The sequence below is a fragment of the Mytilus trossulus genome, chromosome 6, assembly GCF_036588685.1.
Source record: "Mytilus trossulus isolate FHL-02 chromosome 6, PNRI_Mtr1.1.1.hap1, whole genome shotgun sequence".
NCBI classification, from domain to species: domain Eukaryota; kingdom Metazoa; phylum Mollusca; class Bivalvia; order Mytilida; family Mytilidae; genus Mytilus; species Mytilus trossulus.
In genome coordinates, this window is record NC_086378.1 from 34346655 (window position 1) to 34369964 (window position 23310).

Below are 23310 nucleotides of genomic sequence, written 5' to 3' on the forward strand. Positions count from 1 at the left end.
TTTAAAATAAAAATGCTACTAAAAATATATTATTTCCCCCAAGGATTTGTATAGTTGTTAACTATACAAATCCTTGCTTCCCCCAATTTTCTCAATTTTTTCGCCATATAAAATATTTAGGCGACTGTGCTTTTAGTGAATATAAACGATGACGAGGCCTCAAGAATAAATATAAATATGAAATAAACTGGAACATCGATTAGCATAGATCGAGCAGCAGAGTAAACTTCCACATAAATCTCGAAGTTATTTACGCCGGATAATATAGACCATGTAGACTGTGCTCCTGAATAAAGTTGTCAAATACATTAATTTGTGTTTTTTACTTCTACAAGAATTTTGATTCAAATGCGAATTACGCACCATTTGTTGAGCAGAGAATCATTCTAAGCCAGGAACAGTCTATACTAACTGATAACAGTAAGAATAGAAAGTCTCTGTAAAAAGGCAGTCAATCCTAACAGAACTGTATTAACTTAATGATACATGTACATCAAGTTCCAACACCTCACCAAGCACCCTTGCCTTGCATACTGAGATGGCAAACTGGTGACGTGTGTGTCAGTATAAATTTTAATATAAAACTGCGTAGGTTCATATCGTTTAATTCAACGTTTGTTTGGTTATTTTTTAAGGATCGTTGTAAAATTATACCTAAATCTTTGTTAAAATACGATTTTAAATTGTTCAATTCTTTCTTTTTCATAATTTTGTCAAAGTCTACTTTTTAAAGTTTTAAATTTTACAGAAAAAATGAATATTCCATTTTGATTTGAAGAAAATCTTTTTGAACTGTCATGACATGGTGTTGCAAAGCTGATTACAGGTAACTATAACATACAGTAATTTTCCATTACGACAGTGAGTGTATTCTCGGGTGTGTATAACGTATAGTTTTCTAGAGAAAATCCTGTCTACGTGTAATACAGATTGATGACATTATACAACATTTCTTTGGTTAAATGTGATAAGGTATCTGTGTCCATTCCCTATTTCAACACCACTAATTTTTCGAAGAAAAAATCAAAAAAAATTATATGAAATTAAGAAGAAAAGTACAAAATATAAACTTCAGTAATTGCGCATTGAGTAAACATAATTTCAATATTGCATGAACAAATCCGTGAGAAAACGTATATACACATGTATGAATAAAGATGTGTTTAAAAAGACCTATTGGCTTTATTTCACACTAGGACCTAAGATAACTAGAACTAAGCAATGATTGATCCAGAAATTTTCATAAGTGGGGACTCATTGACTGCCTTAGAGGGGTCACGTCCAGTCATGCTTCCGTGATTCCCTATATAATCTACCATTTGTTTCCCAAGATTTAGGAGGGGGCTGGTACACACACATATATATAAATATACCTCTGCGGCGGAGCCAGCCATTTGAAAAGGAGGGGGTCCCAACCCAGGACAAAGGGGGAGGGTTGGTTCCTACCATATGTCCCCATTCAAATGCATTGATCGTTCAAAAATGGGGTGGTTCCAACCCCCGAAACCCTCCCCCTGGATCCGCCACTGATACCTAGTATGCATATAATTAAAAACAGCTTTGAATATATGCATATAAAATAATGGTACGTTTAAAGACCGTTCAGGATCTCCTGGTTGCACACAGGACATTAAGTAACTTAGGGCATGTATATATATAAGAGTTCAGGGTATACATTCGATAACTAACATATTTTATAATTTTGTAATTATTGTTTTGATAAAATCAGAGACATATAATACATGTATTGAGACATATATAATACATGTGTTTCTGAAAAAATCCAACCATCTTTAAAGAAGTTATTTCAGTTTGAATCGACTGTCTTTTGCATTAGAATTCCAAATTTACAAATGCGAAAACCTGCAAGAAAGAAACATTATATTCGGTGATTTTTACACTAAACGTTTTCGTAATTTGTTTTAAAAATATTAAAAAGTACATGTACATCGTTTTTTCAAGATTTGTATAGTAACTGGTTTAATTAAGTCCCCTTGAAGAAATTTAAATTGCGAGACGCTAATTAATAAACTATGATCTATCTATCGGCATGCGTCGTTATTTGGGATACGTCACGGATGACCGATGGTCATATTCAATACGATATACCAATCATCATTTGAATTTGGTCAATTGATCTTTAATAATTAGGACTAATTGGTGATGGCAGAAAATAAGTCGCTGGTGATGGTTAAAAACATATAGAAGTAAACTTTGCAAAAAAAAGGTTTCCTTGGAAAAAATTATGAAAATATATGAATATGCTAAATAATTTTTTTTTTCGAAATAATAATTAAAGACGTTTAGAAATAACAATTTTTCACAGTAGGGAAATTTTCAATTCAAGTTATTTCATTTTGAAAACGTTGAAAAATATAGATCTTATTATATGTACAATGTGGGCCGCTTGGAGATCAACTTGTGAAACCCTGCATAATTAGGGTTTGTCTACTTTCGTCTTTTTATATTGCATTCTATAATCAAGGATTCGTACAAGGCCTTGTTATAATGAATATTATCGCCAATATCACCATAATTACATAAAGAACAGATAAAATATTCTCCTAAAGAGTTTGCCATCTAACAATTCAAAATGAAATGTTGAGTCGAAACTGTGGTACCAAATCTATAAAAAGAATCACTATTTTAGTCGAAATTAAACTGTATATATTCTTTTTTCAAAACTCCTGAAATAATTTAACATTATCTATATAGAGCTTACATATGCAAATCTGTTTAGAAGTATGTGAGCGTAAATCAAATTTGTTTATTACCCACCCACCCTTTTTTCTCCTTCTATAAAATTTAATTGTAAACGATTTTCTTTCTTAATTTGTGTTTGCTCATTAACTGGGGTTCATGCTGTAAAAAAAACTAAATTTTCTCCTTGTGTAAAAGTTATTGATAAAAAAAAATTGAAGCTTCCAGGAGAATAACAGTACGTCTAAACACCGCTTGAAGGACCTCCTGATTGCACTCATGACATACGAAGTGCACTCAGGACCCTTTATAGTCATCGCACACAGGATGGATGCATATATTCTTTATACGCTTCTTATTTTAGAGTTAAATTTGGCAGAATTTGAAATCGAACTTAGATAGATATGTTACATTTGTAATTCTTAGTAAATAATAAGGGCACGTGTCACTGATTACACAACTACTGAGCCATGAATTATCCAATCAACAAAATTAGTTGGATTATCTTTATTGTTGTTTTATATATTGTGTTGTTAGTACAGTGTGACCATGCGGGAAGTAATATTGTGACGTTTAGAATGAATATCACGATCTTTTAAGATTTTCGTCTTTTATTAAAATTTCGTTCCATAAATTTTAAAGTTTTATTCTTAATTTTATTATCATGTCCTCGACCAGTAATTAATTATTTGCACGAGTTTGAAAAGGGAAATAAATGTTCATACTTTAAAAGAATTTATATTAATTAAGGTTTTGTATATGGAATCCGTTCTTAACGGTAAAAGCCGTACTTTTCAAACAATCAAACTCATATACATGTAGTTAGATGTTATTTCTCATTTTTATCGAACTTGTCCAGGAATTTTATTTTTGAGTTATACGAATATTTTAAGAAATCCGTTTTTATTAAGTTTTTTTCTCTAATTAAAGTCGTTTTGTCCAGTTTCACAAGCCTGAAACGAATTTCAATGCGAAAATAAATTCTGAAAATGAACTTGTCTCCGTTTTCGTCTCCGTTTTTTGAAAATTATGATATTTTGGGTATAATTATTTCTAGAAAATATGTGAGTTAGATTGTAGTAGCGAGAAATTATAAAAAAAGAAGATGTGGTATGATTGCTAATGAGACAACTATCCACAAAAGACCAAAATGACACAAACATTAACAAAGAAAGACTATTTCGAAGACAGTTTATTGACACGAAATCCGTTCAAACCACGACTAAGTCTTCGTGCACAGATTTCCGTTAAGGTTAAACTGAATATTGTACATAATTGTCTTCTCTTGTATAATTAAATGGTTTGTTGAGAATAAAAATATACAAATGTAATAAAATTTGATATTCATTCAACATTGTGTTTGTTTAAAAACTTTATTTAGAGGAAGAGAGAGAAAAGAATCACACTGAAAAACAAAAATCGAACTTGTTACAGAAAAAACGCAACTATAAAATAATTTTCTTTATTCGTGAACTGCAAAACACAACAAATTAATTTACCCGTCATCATGAAAAATAAACTGAAAAAGCACATCGAATGAGATATATAGTTTATTTTTTCTATATGCAAATTCATGTTAAAGGTAAAACTGAACTAAACAATACAATTCCTAAAAAACAATAAAGTCAATCCAATCAATTTTGTTGATTGGCTAATTCATGGCTCAGTAGTTGTGTAATCAGTGACACGTGTCCTCATTATTTTATAAGAATTAACATATCTATCTAAGTTCGATTCAGGCGCGGATCCAGAGGGGGGAGGGGGGTCCGGGGGGTTGGAACCCCCCTTTTTTGGCCGATCAATGCATTTGAATGGGGTCATGTAGTTGACCCCCCTTTTTTGTCCTGGGTTAGGACCCCCCTTTTTAAAATGGCTGGATCCGCCCCAGCGATTTCAACTTCTACCAAAATTTAACTCTAAAATAAGAAGCGTATAACGAATATAAACATCCATCATGTGTGCAGATATGATTACGGTAATGGGTCCTGAGTGCACTTTGTGGAGCGGCCGGTTGTTTAGACGTACCCGAAGAATAAATCATTTCCTGAACCTAAAATACATTTATCTGTAATTAAAGAAAATTCGCCTAAAACATTCTCTCATATATTTAAACAATTAATTGTAAAATAATTAATTCAACGTCGGACTTTCTGTCTGTTTACTAATACTTTTCTTGTTCAGTTTAGTTTATACCCATAATAGATGAACGGAAATAAGTACTTTTTTTAGGAAAATTTACAACTAGATGAACGGAATTAAGTACTTTTTAGGAAAATTTACAACTCAAATTTTCAAAAACAAAATTCTACACTTTTTACCTGGATGTTTTTCTGTCTCTCAAACGTAGCGACCAACACCTCACATGACGTATTCTCGATGTTGAGGTATTGACAATATACAATCACATTTATCAATATACAGCAAGTAAGTAATTTGGTGTTGAATGGCAGTAGATCAGAATTTGTTAATTGAACTTTACCTGTTTAAGGGGCACTAGCTGTCAAGTTCATGTTCTTCATCGATTTTAATAAAATTCACATAACGTGTATAGTGTTGAATTGTTTATTAAAATGTTGCCCACAATCTTGGCTGATATTCATAAAACCATTATATTTCATGACACTGCATGAAAAAGAAATTGACTTATCGCATTATACCAGAACCAGAGACATACATATTGTATCTAATATCTCTGCCAGAACTAAAAAATAAACTACAGTAAGTCCACATACACATAAGAGGGTATGGATGTGAATTAACAGAATAGAGAACAAAGGACAAAGTTAAAAGGAATAAAGAATAGTGAAAGAAAGAGAATAATGGAAAGAAAGTGTAAGTTATTAAAAATATAACTAAAAAAAGAAGACAGAAAAAAGACACCCCTCCGAGACGAGCCTTACATGCACTGTTATTACCAAAGGTTAATTTTACGGCGGCCCATTTTATTTTGGCTTAGAAATAAACATAATCGACAAGTTTCCTTCCCCTGCATTCTCGATCCCACATGTAAATAGCACGGGGATTTCAAAAAGACATTGATACATCATTACAACACTTGCCGTCAGTGTTTGAATATATTGATTAAGAAGGTATAGAAGATTAATGCACGCACACTATTATACAACACTTGCCGTCAGTGTTTGAATATATTGATTAAGAAGGTATAGAAGATTAATGCACGCCTGAGACTACTATAGTAGTCTCAGTGCACGCACACTATTATACACCACTGGCCTAAATAGTTAGTCCGCAAACAACGAGGGTCATAAAAACCCAGCACTTTGAACACAGCCACCGGCATGGTGTGAATCTGAAAGCTTCCCACTATCCATTTCTACCCATAGAAAACTTTTGCCTTTCATTTATCAAAAATGAAATATGTTGATATTAATGGTATATAAGAATTATTGGGGAATTCAAACCATTCCTATTGTAAGTGATAAATTTAAATTTATATCAGGGTGATTGAAATGAGGAAAAAAAAAGGGGGGGATCAGGAGTTCAGGGCCCCCTGTTTGGGAAAAGAATTAGTTGATTATATATGGAATCACTGAGTCATGGCAGGAGCAGGCCTCTCTTAGGCAGTCGGTGGGCCCCACTTATGAAAAATTCTGGATCCACCACTGTGATCATGGTAGTCTTCAGCAGTTCAGTTGTATTATCTTTTAAAAATAAAATTACACCTGTATAGTGTATATTCTTTTCTTAAGTGTAAATCAAGGGAAAATACTGTGAACTATCTGTGCATTGGGGCTTACTAAAAGGTATTTTAGGGGGAGTCCATGGGAGGTATTATCCCCACCCTTTCAATTTGAGAATATGCTATTATCTTGTTAACGGTCCAGATCCCCATCCCTAAACCATATATATTCTTGAATGGGACGATAAAACAAATCAAATGAAATTAAAAGGAGGTCTTTGGGGGTTACCCCACCCTGTTCAATTTGAGAATGTGCTATTATCTTGTGAACGATCCAGATCCCCACCCCTAAACCATATATATTCTTTTCGGGGACAATAAAATTAATAATGAAATAAAATAAAATAGAAGTCCCACCCCCTCTAGTTTGAAAACTTGTAAACGGTCAAGATCCCCACCCCTAAACCATATTTATATATTCTTGTATAGAACAATAAAACAAATCAAAGGATATATAGGGAGAGTCCATGGGGTTCACCCCCACCCCACATGTTTGAGAAACTTTTAAATGGTTGAGATCCCCTGTCATCCAGTGGTTAGGTGAAAAAATTTCAGGATCCCTGATCCCCACCCTCAAACCATATATATTCTTGTATGAGACAATAAAACAAATCAAATGAATATAGGACCATCCCCTTTGTCTTGGGTTGGGAACCCCCCCTTTTTAAAATGGCTGGATCCGCCCCAGCATACCATCTAGCTAGCTATAAAGGCTTTAAAAATATGAAATCAAACAAGGAAATTAACAGTGTAGGCAACTGTTTTGAATTTAAAAAAAAGTCTTTTACATATATATATAACAATGTTAAATTTTTTGTGCATTTATTTTTGCTTATCGTATTTTCAATAATGGACAAAATTGCATGATTGAATATTGTAATTTAAGAAAAAACAGCATACATGATATAAAATGGGAAGTGGAAACTGGGAATTTGACAAAGAGACAACAACCCAATCAAAGAGCAGACAAAGGCCGAAGGTCACCTATATATATATGGGTCTTCAATGCAGTGAGAAAAATTCAGCACTGGTCTTCAGCTCATAAATATGTATCAGAAATGAAAACGAGATACAGCTTTCAGTTGTATTAATAAAAACCTCACAATAAGTTCTGAATATCAGAATATACAGTATTGCAAGATTCTCTCAAAATGTACACATAGAGCTGAAAAACTGTCAGTGACTGTAAAATTAATCATGCTTACATTAAAGTCCATGGAGTCCATCTTAATATGCATACTCACATACAAAGGAATATAAGTATGCAATAGACATCAAGTTTTCAAAAATAAGAGTATCTATGCCATTAATTTACGACAAGATCTTAATCAATCTTCAGTAATAATTTCGGTTTGTTTAAATATTTCGGAGGTTAGTATGACCCCCTCTTTGGTGATGATGTTTTCGTTTTAAAGTTGGGAAAATTGTTTGTACATGTACCAACAAAAATAAAAACATAAAGTCAATCTAGAATTATGTTTTTATCATTTTTTATGTTTAGGTTGTCAGCAAGATGAAAAGGACAAGTATGCAGTTCAAAATTCAAAATGTGGATAAGTTACTTTGCAGATTTTCATACTTTGCATGAATGAATTCAAAGGTTATATGATGGACAGCAGAGAAAGAAAAAAAAACCTTTTCAATTATCCTGCTCCTGGATAAATGTAGAACATCTTGTTCTTCGGTAAGTTTTATGCTCTGTTTTGATAGTGTTAGTGCATTCATCTTTCAAGTCTTTCCTCTAAATTGTAAGTTTTTGGTGAGTGTTCACCATGAATTTCAGTAAGTAACTGGTGGATTTACATGTATACTCAAAATTTAGTACTAATATTAATGGGATTTTAGCACGACATTCTGCCAAATGCTTATTAATCATGTTTATGTTCCAGAACATACAAGTATTTGGACTGTACGCATACAGTCTGCCCAATTTTAAGAAGTTGGTCAAGTTTATAACAAACAAATGTACAGTACAGATCAACATAACTGAAATCTTTAATAGATTAATACAAAATGTTTAATTGCAGTTAAAATAAAAACACAGGTTTGGTCGAGCTGGTACCAGACAGTACAAGTATACTTATATGGTCTGACTGTACACATATGGTGGGACTGTAAGTTCTGGACCGTAAAAGTAAGATCTGAATACTGATATGGTCTGGAACATTTATACATGTCTTAAAATTAATATCAAACACATTGGTGTTTTTGAACTTGGTACATTTTTTGTAATAAGTTATTTGATAAACATGATAGAACTATAATGTTTTGGGATATCAAAATCAAAAATATCCCATTTTTACTTTTAATAAAGAAGAAGATTATTGATGTATGTTTAAGTGTATATTAAAATGAGACAGCAAGCCAACAACACAAAAAATAAGGATAAAACATACATATTTTTTTTGTATCAATGTTATAATTTCCAATATGTTCAAAGAGTTCAAGGTATTTTTTCATTGAAATAAAACACAAATTGAAATCTGTCTGAACTTCAAAAGCTTAAAGAAATATTGTTTCTGTTGTCTGTATTTTGTATAATATATTGCAAATTCTTGTGAATAATGGAATGTTATTATAGTTGTCTAAAGTTTCAACATTGATCTTTATACAGTAAATTCATAAATTATTGCATGCATTTATTATTGCGATTCTGTCATTTTAGACTTAAATGCGATTTTGAATTTTACGCTTTTGAGAAAAATCCTGTTTAATCCATATAAAATATTTCATAATGCGAGTTTAAATTATTGCATTTACAACTCTGTTGCATTTTTCCCAAAAAAAAACAACTCGCATTAATTACGAATTTACAGTATATATATATATATTATGTATATAAATTGGGAAAATACCCAAATGTTATAAAGAAGAATAAATTTATTGATTGGTATATGGTATTAGAATAGGAAGATGTGGTATATTGCTAATTTGACAACCCTCCATCAGAGACCAAAGGATGTAGGCCGTTAGCAACTGATGACACTGGACAACCTTTAACAATCAGTAAAATCCATACCGCATAGCTATTTTTATTGAAAATCATATTATTGCTACATGTATGAAAACAATTTTGTATAATCCATTACTTTAGATTTTATTGGTACTTTTTCAGAAGGATTGAAATTCACCACCTAGAATACATGGAGAAAACATAGAAACAAGACCAGAATAAATTCAAAGACAAAAGTTGGATCAGTTATTATTTTCATCACTCTGTGAATGATTTGAAGTTCTTTTAAATTCAAAAAAATATTGAAACCACAATAATGTCAAAGTTTTGTGCTGAATGTCCAAAAAGTGGACTATACCATCAAACAATGCTGGATGATAAGAAACTATTAATGTTTTGTGTTGAGGGATATTGTGAAAAAAATAGATTTACTTAAATAGCTACTAGTATGTTAAGCCTAACAATAGAGTTTTTATTGATTTCAAATGGCAAATAATTGTGTTTCAAGAAAGTTTTCTATAATTCATGAATAAACATATATTGATACTTACATTATCTGCTTTGTTGTTTAAAAGTTTAGTTTTGAACAGTTAAAGAACAATATGCTAAATTAACAATTCCCAAGAAAAAAAGATATTCAATTAAAAAGATTCATCTTATAATAATTTACTACCAATATAGAATACATTGTAACATACACATTACTGTTTATTTATATTTATATATTTACAATTAGAATCCCATAGGATTTTAATTTGTCCCATGGGATATTAAAAATCCCATGGGATAATAAAAATCCCATGGGATTTTTTTTGTCCCATGGGACAACAAATATCCCATGGGACTACAATAATCCCATGGGACAAAAAAAAATCCCATGGGATTTAACCAAAATCCCATGGGATAATGGTAAATCCCATGGGATTTTGCCCTGTCCCATGGGATATTGAAAATCCCATGTTTTTATAATTCAAATTGCAAAATAAATATGAAAGCAACTGTAGAAAACCAATGAAATTATTGAATCCCATGTAATTCTGCACATTTTGGTTGTATACATGATATTGTATCTCTTGTTTGAGGCGGCGGCGGATTTGCAAATGAGTGTTTTGCAAATTAAAAGTGTCCAGTGTTAATTGTTATGATTTACACACCGTTACTTTTTCCAATATAAATATTCGAACTATTTTGTTTGTTGTTTCCTTTATAAATTTACATCATTTTTAAAAGACCACTTTGTGACTTCGATATTTAGTAGACTATAAAAGCGATGTTCATTATCTTTCTTCTGCTGTAAGTTTAATTTAGTTATTTTGTGTCATAATTGCCATCTCGTATGTTTTTAAATTTGAATAAAGAAGAGTCAGGTTGTCTATTACGTCAATGATACAGAAACAAAAACAAAAACCCGACAACAAATAAAATAAGGTGCAACATTCATTCTCCATGAAAAGATACATCACATGGATGTAATTTTTGTAAGAAAAATACTAATTTCGTGAGAAGTTGTGTGTTGGACTTGAAGAGCCAAGGCAAACTGACAAATATCTGAATGAACGAACCGAGTTATGGTATAAAAAAACAAAACAAAGCCCACATGATTAGCATTGAATAAATAGTAGGCCACTGTTAAATGATCACAACGTAGAAGTTTTTGTTCTCTTAATCAATAAGATATTTTCTGAAATAACGCGGGTCCCCATTAACTTAATTTTTTTTTTTTTTTTACCATGAATAAACTTTTTTTATTATTATTATTATTATTACTAGTGCGTGGAGTTAGGGGTATATCTCTGTGTATGGTCCAGCCAGTCTCATATCAAAAAACTTAAAAGTAGTACGCCATACGAACATTATTAAACTAATCAAAATAATACTTCTATAACATCAAAGTCATGATTTCAGATTATATAAATTTTCATCTTATAAGAACATTTAGATACTTTATTCTTACACTTGAAGTACATGCTAATTATACTATATCTTGGCAGTTTAAAAGTTTATATTAACGTTAAGCCTAATAAAATAATATAACTCAACATCCAAATTAGTCATGCTTATGATTTAATATTGCATTGAAAAGCCCCTGCTTAAAATTATGATTCCCGAGCCTGACGAACATGTAATTTATTTTAAAATATATCTCTTGTCATTTTAATATTACATTACTTTAAAAGTCCTATATTAATGCTTATATATAAATTCACGACTTGTTGTAAATACACTGGTTTTTATGGTGGAGGATGCTGTTCATTCATATTTTACAGAGGATTTATTGGGTGTTTTAATGTACATATACTGTTAACATTTATCGGTCTCATCCGAGTGCTCCTAAACAGGAGGGAATTACGAAAGAAGAAGATTGATATCAGCTCGAGACATTAATATTCTAAAAAAGGGAAACTGTTGTAAGTGATGGTATAACAATTATTTAAAACAAATTCCTTACAAATGATTTGTGAAAAGAAAGTTTCATTTTATTTATCAAAATGTGTAACAAGTGATTATTTAAATCCCCACTTGAAGGCCTCCGATAGTCTGAGTGAGCATAAAATCATCGCCAACGACAAACAAGTTATAGGTAAATTTCTCAATAGAATTACTAATAAACGTTTTACCGTCGACCACACTGTTATGAATTTGATTCTAAGTTGCACTAACCTTTCATTAATTTTCATAAGCTAAGAATTTAGAGAGTTAAATATCATTGCGTTTAAACTTTTCATTTTCTTAGGTACAACAATCTATTGTTTCAAATTTTGAATAATTATCCACTTTTTTCCTATACTTTCGCGTTCCATGTAATGAATTTGAAAGCGTCTATAAATTGTTTTCTGTTGTTCATCTTTTTGCCATGGCGTCGTTAGTTATAAATATTTAACTTAAGAGTTTGAACATCATTTTAGTATCTTCATCCTGTCTTTTTTTGTTGTTTATTTGTTACAAATTTAATATTAATATAAAGCAACGCAAGTAAGCATTGTCCAATTCTATTAATTCACCTGTACTGTTTGTATTATTATGTGACGTCACTTCCTGACTCCATGGTAACGGATCAGACATTGATGCAAAGAAAAAGAAGAAACAATAGCCGATGATAACATTATAATACAATCCTATGACGGCTGAAACTATCACTGAACAGTAACCCAAACCTGAAATGATAAATTGCAACCTTTATGATATTTGTTTTAACCTTTTTCTATACATTCGCGAAATTTCAAGAACGTATTTTTAAAGTCATACAATTCAAGGGGAAAACGAGCACCTTCGACAAAATTCAAAATTACAACATAAAGCTCAATACAAAAGTGTGTGTTTATGATTATCCTTATATCTTAAAAATTAAAAGTTGTCTCGATACAAAGACAACTAAGTGCCTATCATAATAAAAGTAAGTAAAAGCGATTTCAAATTTTATTTCAGTGATGTGTTTTCACAAGACATAAGGTCGTTGTGTGTTTATGAACATAACTTTTCCATGTAACACGTTTGATTTTGTTATATTCTAGACATAGTTGTCTTATTCGTCTTCTTCAATGTTCTTGGTTTTCTTGATGCTCAGACCTGCAAGTTTCTGTAATATTGCACTCTAGCATTTAAAGTGTTTTAAAAGTAAAATGAATACCTTTAAAGAGTGGGTTGACTTTCCATATTGCCAATGGACCTAGACTAGCAAATTGTCCAAATGACAGCTCCATAAAGAAAAGCGGCATTCCGACAAAAAGTTGCATGAACCAGTATGGAATGAGAAAGGCACCTGAAAGAACGTGAAAGTCATTAAAGTAAAAAATAAAGCATATGTTTTTGTCAGAACATGTCATACATGTATTTACTTCTCTTGAACTGAATTTTAATGTGCGTATCGTTATGCGTTTACTTTTCTACATCGGTTAGAGGTATAGGGGGAGGGTTGAGATCTCACAAACATGTTTAACCCCGCCGCATTTTTGCGCCTGTCCCAAGTCAGAAGCCTCTGGCCTTTGTTAGTCTTGTATTATTTTTATTCTAGATTTTGTGTACAATTTGGAAATAAGTATGGCGTTCATTATCACTGAACTAGTATATATTTGTTTAGGGGCCAGCTGAAGGACGCCTACGGGTGCGGGAATTTCTCGTACATTGAAGACCTGTTGGTGACCTTCTGCTGTTGTTTTTTTATTTGGTCGGGTTGTTGTCATTTTGAAACATTCCCCATTTCCATTCTCAATTTTATAACCATCAAAAACTCATTACTCATATCGTTTTTCATACCATTTCTATAAAGAAATTAGCTGTATTGAATATCTGACTAGGACATTCAATGTTAGTGTGTATTATGAAGTTACTAAAATGATTAACCATGAAAATGATTTTTTCCTGTATTGTCCAATGATTTTCTTTTATATTTGTTAAAATCCCAATTAATCACGCAGTATAATATTTCAACAAAATATAAATAATTCAAAAAAAAAAGATAGACAGATTATTAAAGCAGCATTGTAACGAAATTTACTATTTTAGGCGTTTTATCAACTGTGTCCTAGAATAACCCTTTCGACAGTCCGTAAAACTGGTACAAGAGAAGGGCGAAAGATACCAGAGGGACAGTCATTGTCAAATGTGTTCAGTTGGCTGTTTGGGATGCATAAATACGCAATCCTAACTATCATAACCATAACCCTAATGATCATAACCCAATGTAGCATGTTAACAGATTAGACGGTATATGTGACCTCTTGTATAATAAAAATTCTAAGACTACCTAACATTTCTTATTTTCACTAGTGGCATTAATTATTTTCCGCCTTAATCTTTATTGATCAACTCTGCAAAATCTTCCTTATTAGTTTTAATTCTAAATAAAATGTGTTTTCGTTCTGAATAAACATGAGCTATTTGCCATTTGACGGAGTGTGGAACTACTTAGTATGCTAAAACAACTAAATGTAACCAGACGAATTTTCCCTCAACGGTGGTCCTGCAAAAACTGGTCATCATCGTGATATATGGACTGCCCGCAGAACAGTGTTATTGACTGTATCAGTGATAATGAACACGCCAATGGCTCGGTCATTATCGCTGTATTAGTCAATACCAGTGTCCTGTGTGCAGACCATTTATCACGATAATGACCAGTTTTTCAATGAACTATTATATAACTGATTTTTGAAAACTTAAAACAACAAATTTCAATAAAAACAATCGCATTTCATAAATTTTAAATTATCCTGAGTATTTCTTGGTTGATGTGTTGTTGCAGTAACATACTCAATATGAATAGATTTCTTCATTATTTGAAATTGTTTAGAATCTTTACTTACAAAATAGCTTTTACATATAGTTGAAATGAGATGTCATGTCTTTGATATGTCAGTTCTTCGGCCTTTCTCAGATCATGCAATTGTAATTCAGGCTTACTTTTCAATAAATTGTCACAAAAATAACTTTCAAACATTATCTCGTCCTGCATATGCATGAAATATTTGCCACTGGACATTGAACATTTAACCATCAAACTTCAAACATTTTGCCGGAAATTTGCTACTGTGCGTTTAACGAATAACCACCATACATCATACATTAATGAGATAATGCATTGCTCGCGTACTAACACCAAGAGTTGAACAAATTCAGTTTGATTTGGCAAGACCTTAATAATCACACAGTTTATCATTATATATACAGATAGATAAAATATGTATGTTTCAATACTTACCACCACCATTTTTAAAAGCCAGGTAAGGGAATCTCCAGACATTACCCAGACCTACAGCGTATCCAACACAGGTCAATATGAATTCAAGTTTACCACCCCATTGGCCACGTTCCATAATTTTGACTGGTTCTCCAATCTCCACACTGTCATTTTTGGTCCCATTCTTGTTAAAAAAAACATTATTCAACAATGCAAGAAGAAAATTGCAATTTCAATAAAGCAGTTAAATGTTATATACGGGTAAGATTTAGAGGATAGAATTTATATACCAAGGTGTGACGCTTCCCTTGCAACAAGTGTTTTCACACTGAAATTTTCTTACTTTCTTGTAAGCTTAAATCATGGCCGTAACTCCCTATGAGGCAGGAGAGGGAACTGCCTCCCCTGAATTTTCTACACTTCATTTTTTTTAAGTAATAAAATGAAATATTGACAATATGTACACGAAGAACTTGAATTTATATTATAAACAACACAAGTTTATAGTTTTACCATAGTTTTAACAGTGTTACCATGATACGTATTTTTTTAACATCTCTCGATCGTACGAGAACAATAATGTCATTATGGTCCCATTCGTTGTAGCAAGGACTTTCTATATTAAGTATTTACTAGTGTAGAAATATTATCTGGTTGTAGTTATAGGCGAGTGACTTAAACCATCAAATTAAATTTTTAATGCACCTACCTAACACACGGCTAAATTATATATCATTTTAAAGCTACACATCTGTACTATCTGTTTTCCCCGGTCGTAAAAATATCGCACGGTGCAATTTCCGTCAAATCGAGATCAAAGGCCAAGGACGAATAAGTGCATATTTCCGAAGATGCCAGCCTGATTGCATTATATGACTTTTATATACTAAATTCACATATGCAAACAATTTAAACTTTTAGCAGAGAGATTACCAGTGATTATTCAAATGCATTTTTTAATATTTAAAGCGGGTTTTTGACAGAGAGCACATGTTTCCTGAAATTCGAGCAAAAGTTAACAAAATGTGTGAAAAATTTTTCTTTCTGGTGCAACTGCAACTCACTATAAACTAAGTAAAACCCTGTTATGACTATCAAAGAAGTTTTTGACATCATAAAATTTCCTAAAATTATGCTTACATCTTATCAAACAGCAAATCATAACAACTCATACAGTTGCCCAAAATACCGCCATCTGCAAAAACTCTGCTTTCAAGCATTTCTTCCTATTCAAACATTGTATGTGGTCAATATAAGATTTAATAAACAAATTCTTAAGAATTTGAAAGATTTAGAGTAAAAATAAATATGCGCGAATCATCTTATTAATGATTGCTTGAAATAAAGGGGTTGAAACTAAGAGATTGCAATCTGCATTATAACTACCAGTCTGAAATAAACATATTTTGACCTTTCTAATTGTTTGATTTGTAGCTTCATTATAAATATTGATGTAGTAAACAGACCTTTTTATTTATTTTATGTGAATTGAAAATTTAGACCAAAATGAATATTAATAGATTGATGAAAATTGAAATTTCAAAGAATTTAAAAAACTAGTAAACACATTATAAAACTTGATTTCTTGATTGCTTGAATTGCGTTGTTCATTGTTTACATGTATTAATTCATAAAATAAGAATAATTTTGAAGAAAAAATATCCATTTATACGCAAAGATTCAAGTTACAACTAGACTTCCTGAAATGCTTGAATGACTAGTTCATTTTTCATACGAGGATGACTTCATGCAAGAGTTTCTGATGACGACCGAAAAGAAGCTATCATTATCTTTAAACTTCACTTTCCACTATATAGATAATGTCATCTCACTAAATAGTGCAAAATTTGTGACAATGTTGGACTCGTATTTTCCATTGAAATTGGAAATACAAGACTCAACAGATATAGTTTACTCCATCACGTATCTTGAAATCAATAATGAGGGTTGGTTGGAAAAAAAGTTTTACGATAAAAGAAATGTGCATAAAACAACCCATAAAAACACCCCTTACTACAAAATTACAAACTTCTCATTTCTATCTAACAACATTATAGCATCGCCTGCATATCTATACTACTAAAGGAGGAGACCGATTTCATTGAGCCGCAACTCCTCTGAAATAAAGGCAACTATAGTATACCGCTATTCAATAGTGATCAATCGATTTACTAGTAACTGAAATACATCCGGGTCACAAAGCAAAAACTAGGGAAACCCATCAACTATAAGATGAACACAACGATATAACAGAAACACTGAACTGCTACAAAAACAAACACGCCAACAAACAAAGAAACAGAGTATGCAATACCAACTGTCATACGCCTGACTTGGTACAGGACATTTGAAGAAAAATTGTGGTTTAAACATGGTTCTAGACCAGAGTTCAAATGCAAAGTTGAAATCAGCCCTTTGAAAATGTCATGGACGCCACTACGAGTTGGTTGACAATTATGAGATATCTGTTTCGCCAGATGACGACTGATAAGTTCCGTCGACGTCACCAAATTGCCGTCATCTCTGCCGTGAATGTCACCAACCTAATAAGGCTTGGCACCGAGTTAGGTAATACATGAGCTACAAGACGGGTAAAGAGAGCAGTGGTGTAGTGGTGAGGGTATCGAGCTACTAACACAAAGGTTCCTGGTTCGATTTCCGTTCCATGATGAAAATTTCAGGGACTAAATTTTCGGCTCTTCCTAGACACCATTTGTGAGTATGGTCTTAAGGAAACAATGAAAGTCCGTCGGAAGTGGACGATAAATGGCTGACCCGTGTAAAAAAAGAGCCATATCTCTTGTACGTTTAACACACGTTTGTTGATTTCGAAAAGGGGCAGACTAATGCCGCTACAAGGCAGCACTTGCACACGCAAAGTGGAAAGAGATTAATTTAAGTGGCAAAACTTGTTTCCCAATCCACTATAAATAAATATGTTTAAACTAAGACGGTTGTCACATGTGGAACATATTCTGCCTACCCTTTTGGAGCCCCTGCATTCACTCAAAATATTTTGGGGGCTTTGTGTTACTCAATCTGTAGCTTTATATGTTGTGTTTTGTATACTGTTGCTTGTATTGTTCGTTTGTTGCCCGGCTTTGTCAGTTTGATGTCCCTTTGGTATATTTCGTCACTTTTCAAGTAGTAAAATCTTTTAAAATAATAGATCAGTGTAGCTAAATGTATCATGACAACGATTTGGTTCTATATATATATCACCGTGAGCAAATTAAGTTACTTAGTATTTTCGCGTATATTTGTCTTATTGCGTTCATCTTCTTCACTTTACTTTGAGGTGATTTTTGGCCGATTTTCATTACTGCAATTTAATGTCTTTTAAGTAAAAAAAATACCAAAGGGACAAACAACATCTAAAACCATGAATCAAATAAAGCTAATTAAACATATGAACAAAAAAAAATAAAGTCCAAGAGACGAACAACAGCCCATAAAACACAGCATACCATGAAAACGATCACTCCAAAAATAGAAAATGATCTTATAAGGTCAGGAAGGGTATTTAACTTTTTTCATTTTGTTATTATACACTGCTTATGGAAGTACACCACTAATTCAAGGTCCCATTGCTTTCTATGTTAAATTCCTCCGTTTCAAGCAGGCACACCTCTTTTATTTTAAGTTCAAATAAAGTGACAATCATTGCATGTCAAAGCAACACCTTCTGGTGTCCTGTACTGAAAAAATCAACATACCTTACATGGCATATAAGAAAGAACTGGTTCCAGGAACTTCGGATGTACCAAAACAGGTACTTACGATATGACAAAAAGGCAAAATGTACCCTCTTTTTTAAATTTCATGCCATTTTCTTATTATTCAAATTTATCAGTCAAAAATTGTTCTACAATGATCACCAGTCATGCAGCTTTCATTTGATACCAAAATCAATAAAATATTCTAAAAATTTTGAAAGTTATGTCCATGCGTAGGAACTATTTTGTGTTAAATATGTACTACTTTCTGGTATGTGCTTTCTGTCCGGGCCTGAATTAGTGGTGTTACACCTTATAGTGTTTTACATGCACAATGACATGCTTTTGTATTTTGAAAGCTTATGTAAAAAATTATCAAATCATCTTTTATTCAAATAATTAAAGAGATTAAACTTCTAAACATCAATATGATTTAATATAACATGATTTTAAACTAAATAAGAAACAACCGCATTCTATTCAATTCGTTTACATCCCGCTCTAGACAACCAAGTGTTTCTAACCAAGGTTACTTATTTCAATGGTGCATACGATTTAGTCGCAAAGTCATGTTTGCATTTTAACATAATTACAAAAAGTAAAAAAGTTTGACTTAGTTAAAATCAGTTTAACCTCAATTTCCTCGCATATATTATGTTCTAACTTTAAATATCCCTTCTTTTATTGTGAAATCTCATTCTCCTTCCTGATATTCACAATTAGCGATGTGCTATTTTAACATAGATTAACAAAATGATCGCTATTTGAAGATGGTAGATTTTTGGGCAACTGCAAACACTTCAATAGAAGGCTGTTTCATGAACAAAAGTTAAGAATTACATCTTAAAATTACAAAACAAATATTCCTTGACCTGAAATATATATATATATATATATATTTTTTAGCATAAAAATATCGATTCCCGAAGCTATATTTTGCTTTTTGAATAATTTTTCGTTTTTTTACGGATTTGTGATAAATTTCAATTTTCGTGAAATTTTGCTCATCGAATTTCTTTTTTTTTGTTTGATTTGGAAATTATACATCATGTTCCATAAAGTTCATATGATCTTTTGAAAAATTTTAGGGTACAAGAATTAGAAAATAGCGTTTTATTTAATAATCGCAAAAATTGGAATGTTTTTTGCATGACCTTTGACCTTGATTTAACAAAAAATGCACCGTACGATTTTTTTACGACCGGCCAAAACAGAAAGTACAGATTATCAGCTTTCGAATGATATATAATACAGCTGTGTGTTAGGTGGGTGCATTAAAGTTGTTAACTAAGCGTCTTTTTGAAATAAGTCACTCGCCTATTATATACATGTCTGTTCGGCTTTCAACAATATTGAAATTCAAGGCCTCTTCGATAAAAAGAATATTATATTGCGTTCTATGATCTTGCTTTATATGTTTTTTTTTTTAACTTACCAGTTTGATTTCTAACAAAAATATCTTTAAATACAGATAATAATTGTTTGCATAAAAATTGCTTCCAGGATCCAGCAATACTGATGTAAATTGAAGGAAAACGGGATATTTTTAGCCACTGATTTTATTGAGAGAAAAAAAAAATCGCGGTCACGATGTATTTAAATATTAATAATTACTAGAACACACCCGTGATATCGCGGGTCCGTGACTGAATTAAAGTATATAACTATGAGTTGAACCCGTCGACCTGGAACTTCTCAATTATTGGTAATATTAATTATTTGAAAAACAAAAGGTCCTGGAAGGGAGTATTTTTTTATCAACAGCATTGTCCTATATTAGTTAAAAATAAAGTTGAATCCTTTGATTAGCTGTTTTACGTCATGCCCGCTAACAAATTGAAAACTGCTTATACGCCTTATTTTAAGTCCAGAATTTTAGTATTCGTATTGCCATCTCAGAAAGTCTTACTGATTTAAAAATACTACAATAGGGAACAATTTGTTAATGATTGAATTAGTACTGCAACCCTGTAATTATGACCCGTGTATATAGCAAAATCCGAAATACACCGTTTGGTGGTGCGCCTGTCAGATGCGGAACGTACAGATAATGCAATAGGTAACAGGTGAATATACTATCGGTATCGGTATCGGATTCGACCCGGAACTCGTTAATTAATGCCACTATTAATTATGTGGAAAATAAAAGGGTCTGAAGCGGTGTTATTTTTAATCAACACCATTATCCTTTATTGGCTATATATAAAATTGAATTCTTTGATTTGTCGTTTTTAACCGATGACGGCTGACAAATTAGACCTCGTAATTTTAGTATTATAGATAGGCCAAAGTACGGCCTTCAGAACAGAGCCTTCGCTCACCCCGAACAGCAAATTCAGCTTGTTTTTGCTTCAAGTGGCAAGCATTTCTGATGTTTTCTAAAGTAAAAGAATCGAAGGAAAAAGGGTCATTTTTAGCCATTTTACTTAGAGAAAAAAAATCGGCGCTATCATGGAGGCCTCAATCGGCGGTCCCCAAACCCCTGCCTCCCCTGAATTCGAACCCTAGTTACGGATAAAAAGTTATTGAATGTATACTTCTTAATTTTTTTTAGATGTTTTGTAGTTTTTTTTTCTTTCTTTGAAGTACCATTGCTGGTCGACATCAATCTTCCAAAAAAAATTATACTATCGACAGTCATGTTTTTGCAATCATATTTCGATATCAATACTTGAAAGAAACAAGATTTCCAAAACTATATAAAATTCCACAGTTATCGTTTCGATGCTCAAGTTTAGGTTATAATTTTGCGTTTATCGGTCTCCAATATTTTATTCTCTGAATTTTGATTGATAACCCCTTCAAGCCTGGCACCACACAATTTGATTTTTTTTTAAATATGATTTTTGTTTTCTGTGATTTTACCTTATAAAGCATGTTTTGTTTCCTGTGATTTTGTATTATGAGTCCTAATTCATATGCTTTGTAACATTTACTTCTTGTCAAACGAATTTTTGAAATTGGTTTGACAAAGTAAAACAAAATGGTTTAGTTGTATTTGTCTATATGTGACAATCTGTTCTCTCATCTTTGAGTATCCCATAATGACTATCAATCAGAGAACCAAACCGTCAGGAATGATGAATTCAACCTTCAGGTTTATTTGGAGTAAGTCTCAATTGATCTTTAATCGCTACGACGATGAAAGTTTTTAACGACACATGACCGGCTATACAGCCATTGCACGGTCGGAGTCTTTAGTGTCTCGTGGGGCGGTTTTTTTTAAGGAATGTGATTTGTTTTAGAGTTTTTTTCTTCTTTCAGTAACGGTACTATTTATTTTGTTCATTTGTTTAAAATAAATTGATTCTGATTTTATCTTTCAAATTGGTATGTTCAATTTTCTATTCTGATAGTAAATGTTTTGTCTGTGATTAATTAAAGAAGCATATTTCAGCCGGTAGTTTGGAATTTATTAAGTGACAATTTAAAAATATTTGATATAAATATTATTGTTCATTTTTAAAGCATATTTACCTGAGAAGGAAAATGGACGCCTTTTTCAACCTGACTCGAAAGTTCACTACCAAGCCCACTGTCAAGACTTCCTCCGGGGGAAAGTTTGTGTTCTATTTAAATAAAAAAAAAACCACACACTATGTATTAATATTTTAACATATCTGATTGTTTAAAACGACCATAAAGGTCTTCGGTGCATGTAAAACTAGTATGATATTTTTTTCAAAGAAGATATCATGGCCCCTGGTTCTTACATAATTTCACTCCACAGGTACGTGTCCTTGACAATTTTTAGCTCACCTGGCCCGAAGGGTCAAGTGAGCTTTATTCTTCACTTGGCGTCCGTCGTCCGTCGTCGGCGTAAGCTTTTTACATTTTGAACATCTTTTACAGAACCACTGAATGGAATGGAACCAAACATAGCATGTATGTTCCTTGTGAGGTTCTGACCAAGTGTTGTTACTTAGTAGCCGATCCATCACCCAAGATGGCCGCCATCGGGGGACTTAGTTTAACATAGGACCCTATGGGAATTCATACAAATGTCTTCTTTTAGAGAACCACTGAGTGGAATGAAACCAAACATAGCATGAGTGTTCCTTATGAGATGCTGACCAAGTGTTGTTACTTTGTAGTCGATCCATCATCCAAGATGGCCACAAGCGGGGGACTTCGTTTAACATGGTACCCTATGGGAAATACATACAAATGTCTTCTTTTAGAGAAACACTAAATGGAATGAAACCAAACATAGCATGAATGTTCCTTATGAGGCCCTGACCAAATGTTGTTACTTTGTAGCCGATCCATTATCTAAGATGGCCGCCAATGGGGACTTAGTTTAACATAGGACCCTATGGGAAATACATACAAATGTCTTCTTTAAATAGAGAAGCACTGAATGGAATGACATCAAACATGGCATGAATGTTCCTTATGAGGTACTGACCAAGTGTTGTTACTTTGTAGCCGTTCCATTATCAAAGATGGCCGCCAGCAGGGGACTTAATTTAACAGATTACCCTATGGGAAATAGATACAAATGTCTTCTTTTGAAGAACCACTGAATGGAATGAAACCAAATGTATCATGAATGTTCCTTATG

At 32.4% G+C, this 23310-nt stretch overlaps 1 protein-coding gene and 1 long non-coding RNA gene across 2 annotated transcripts in view; one reads left to right on the top strand and one right to left on the bottom strand.

The window, feature by feature from the left end:
- Window positions 1-23310, bottom strand: part of LOC134721211 (sodium- and chloride-dependent glycine transporter 1-like) — a 50247-nt gene that overhangs the window by 22037 nt on the left and 4900 nt on the right. Inside the window, exons 2-5 of the mRNA XM_063584015.1 lie at window positions 22224-22315; window positions 15052-15214; window positions 12982-13113; window positions 12356-12508 (exon numbers count right to left, since the gene is read on the bottom strand). Of these exons, the coding sequence (XP_063440085.1) occupies window positions 12356-12508; window positions 12982-13113; window positions 15052-15214; window positions 22224-22315 (540 nt within the window). The remainder of the gene's footprint in view (window positions 1-12355; window positions 12509-12981; window positions 13114-15051; window positions 15215-22223; window positions 22316-23310) is intronic.
- On the top strand, window positions 7995-9903 carry LOC134721213 (uncharacterized). The gene is made up of 2 exons (XR_010107831.1): window positions 7995-8084; window positions 9516-9903. It is a non-coding gene; the product is annotated as an uncharacterized LOC134721213 (long non-coding RNA).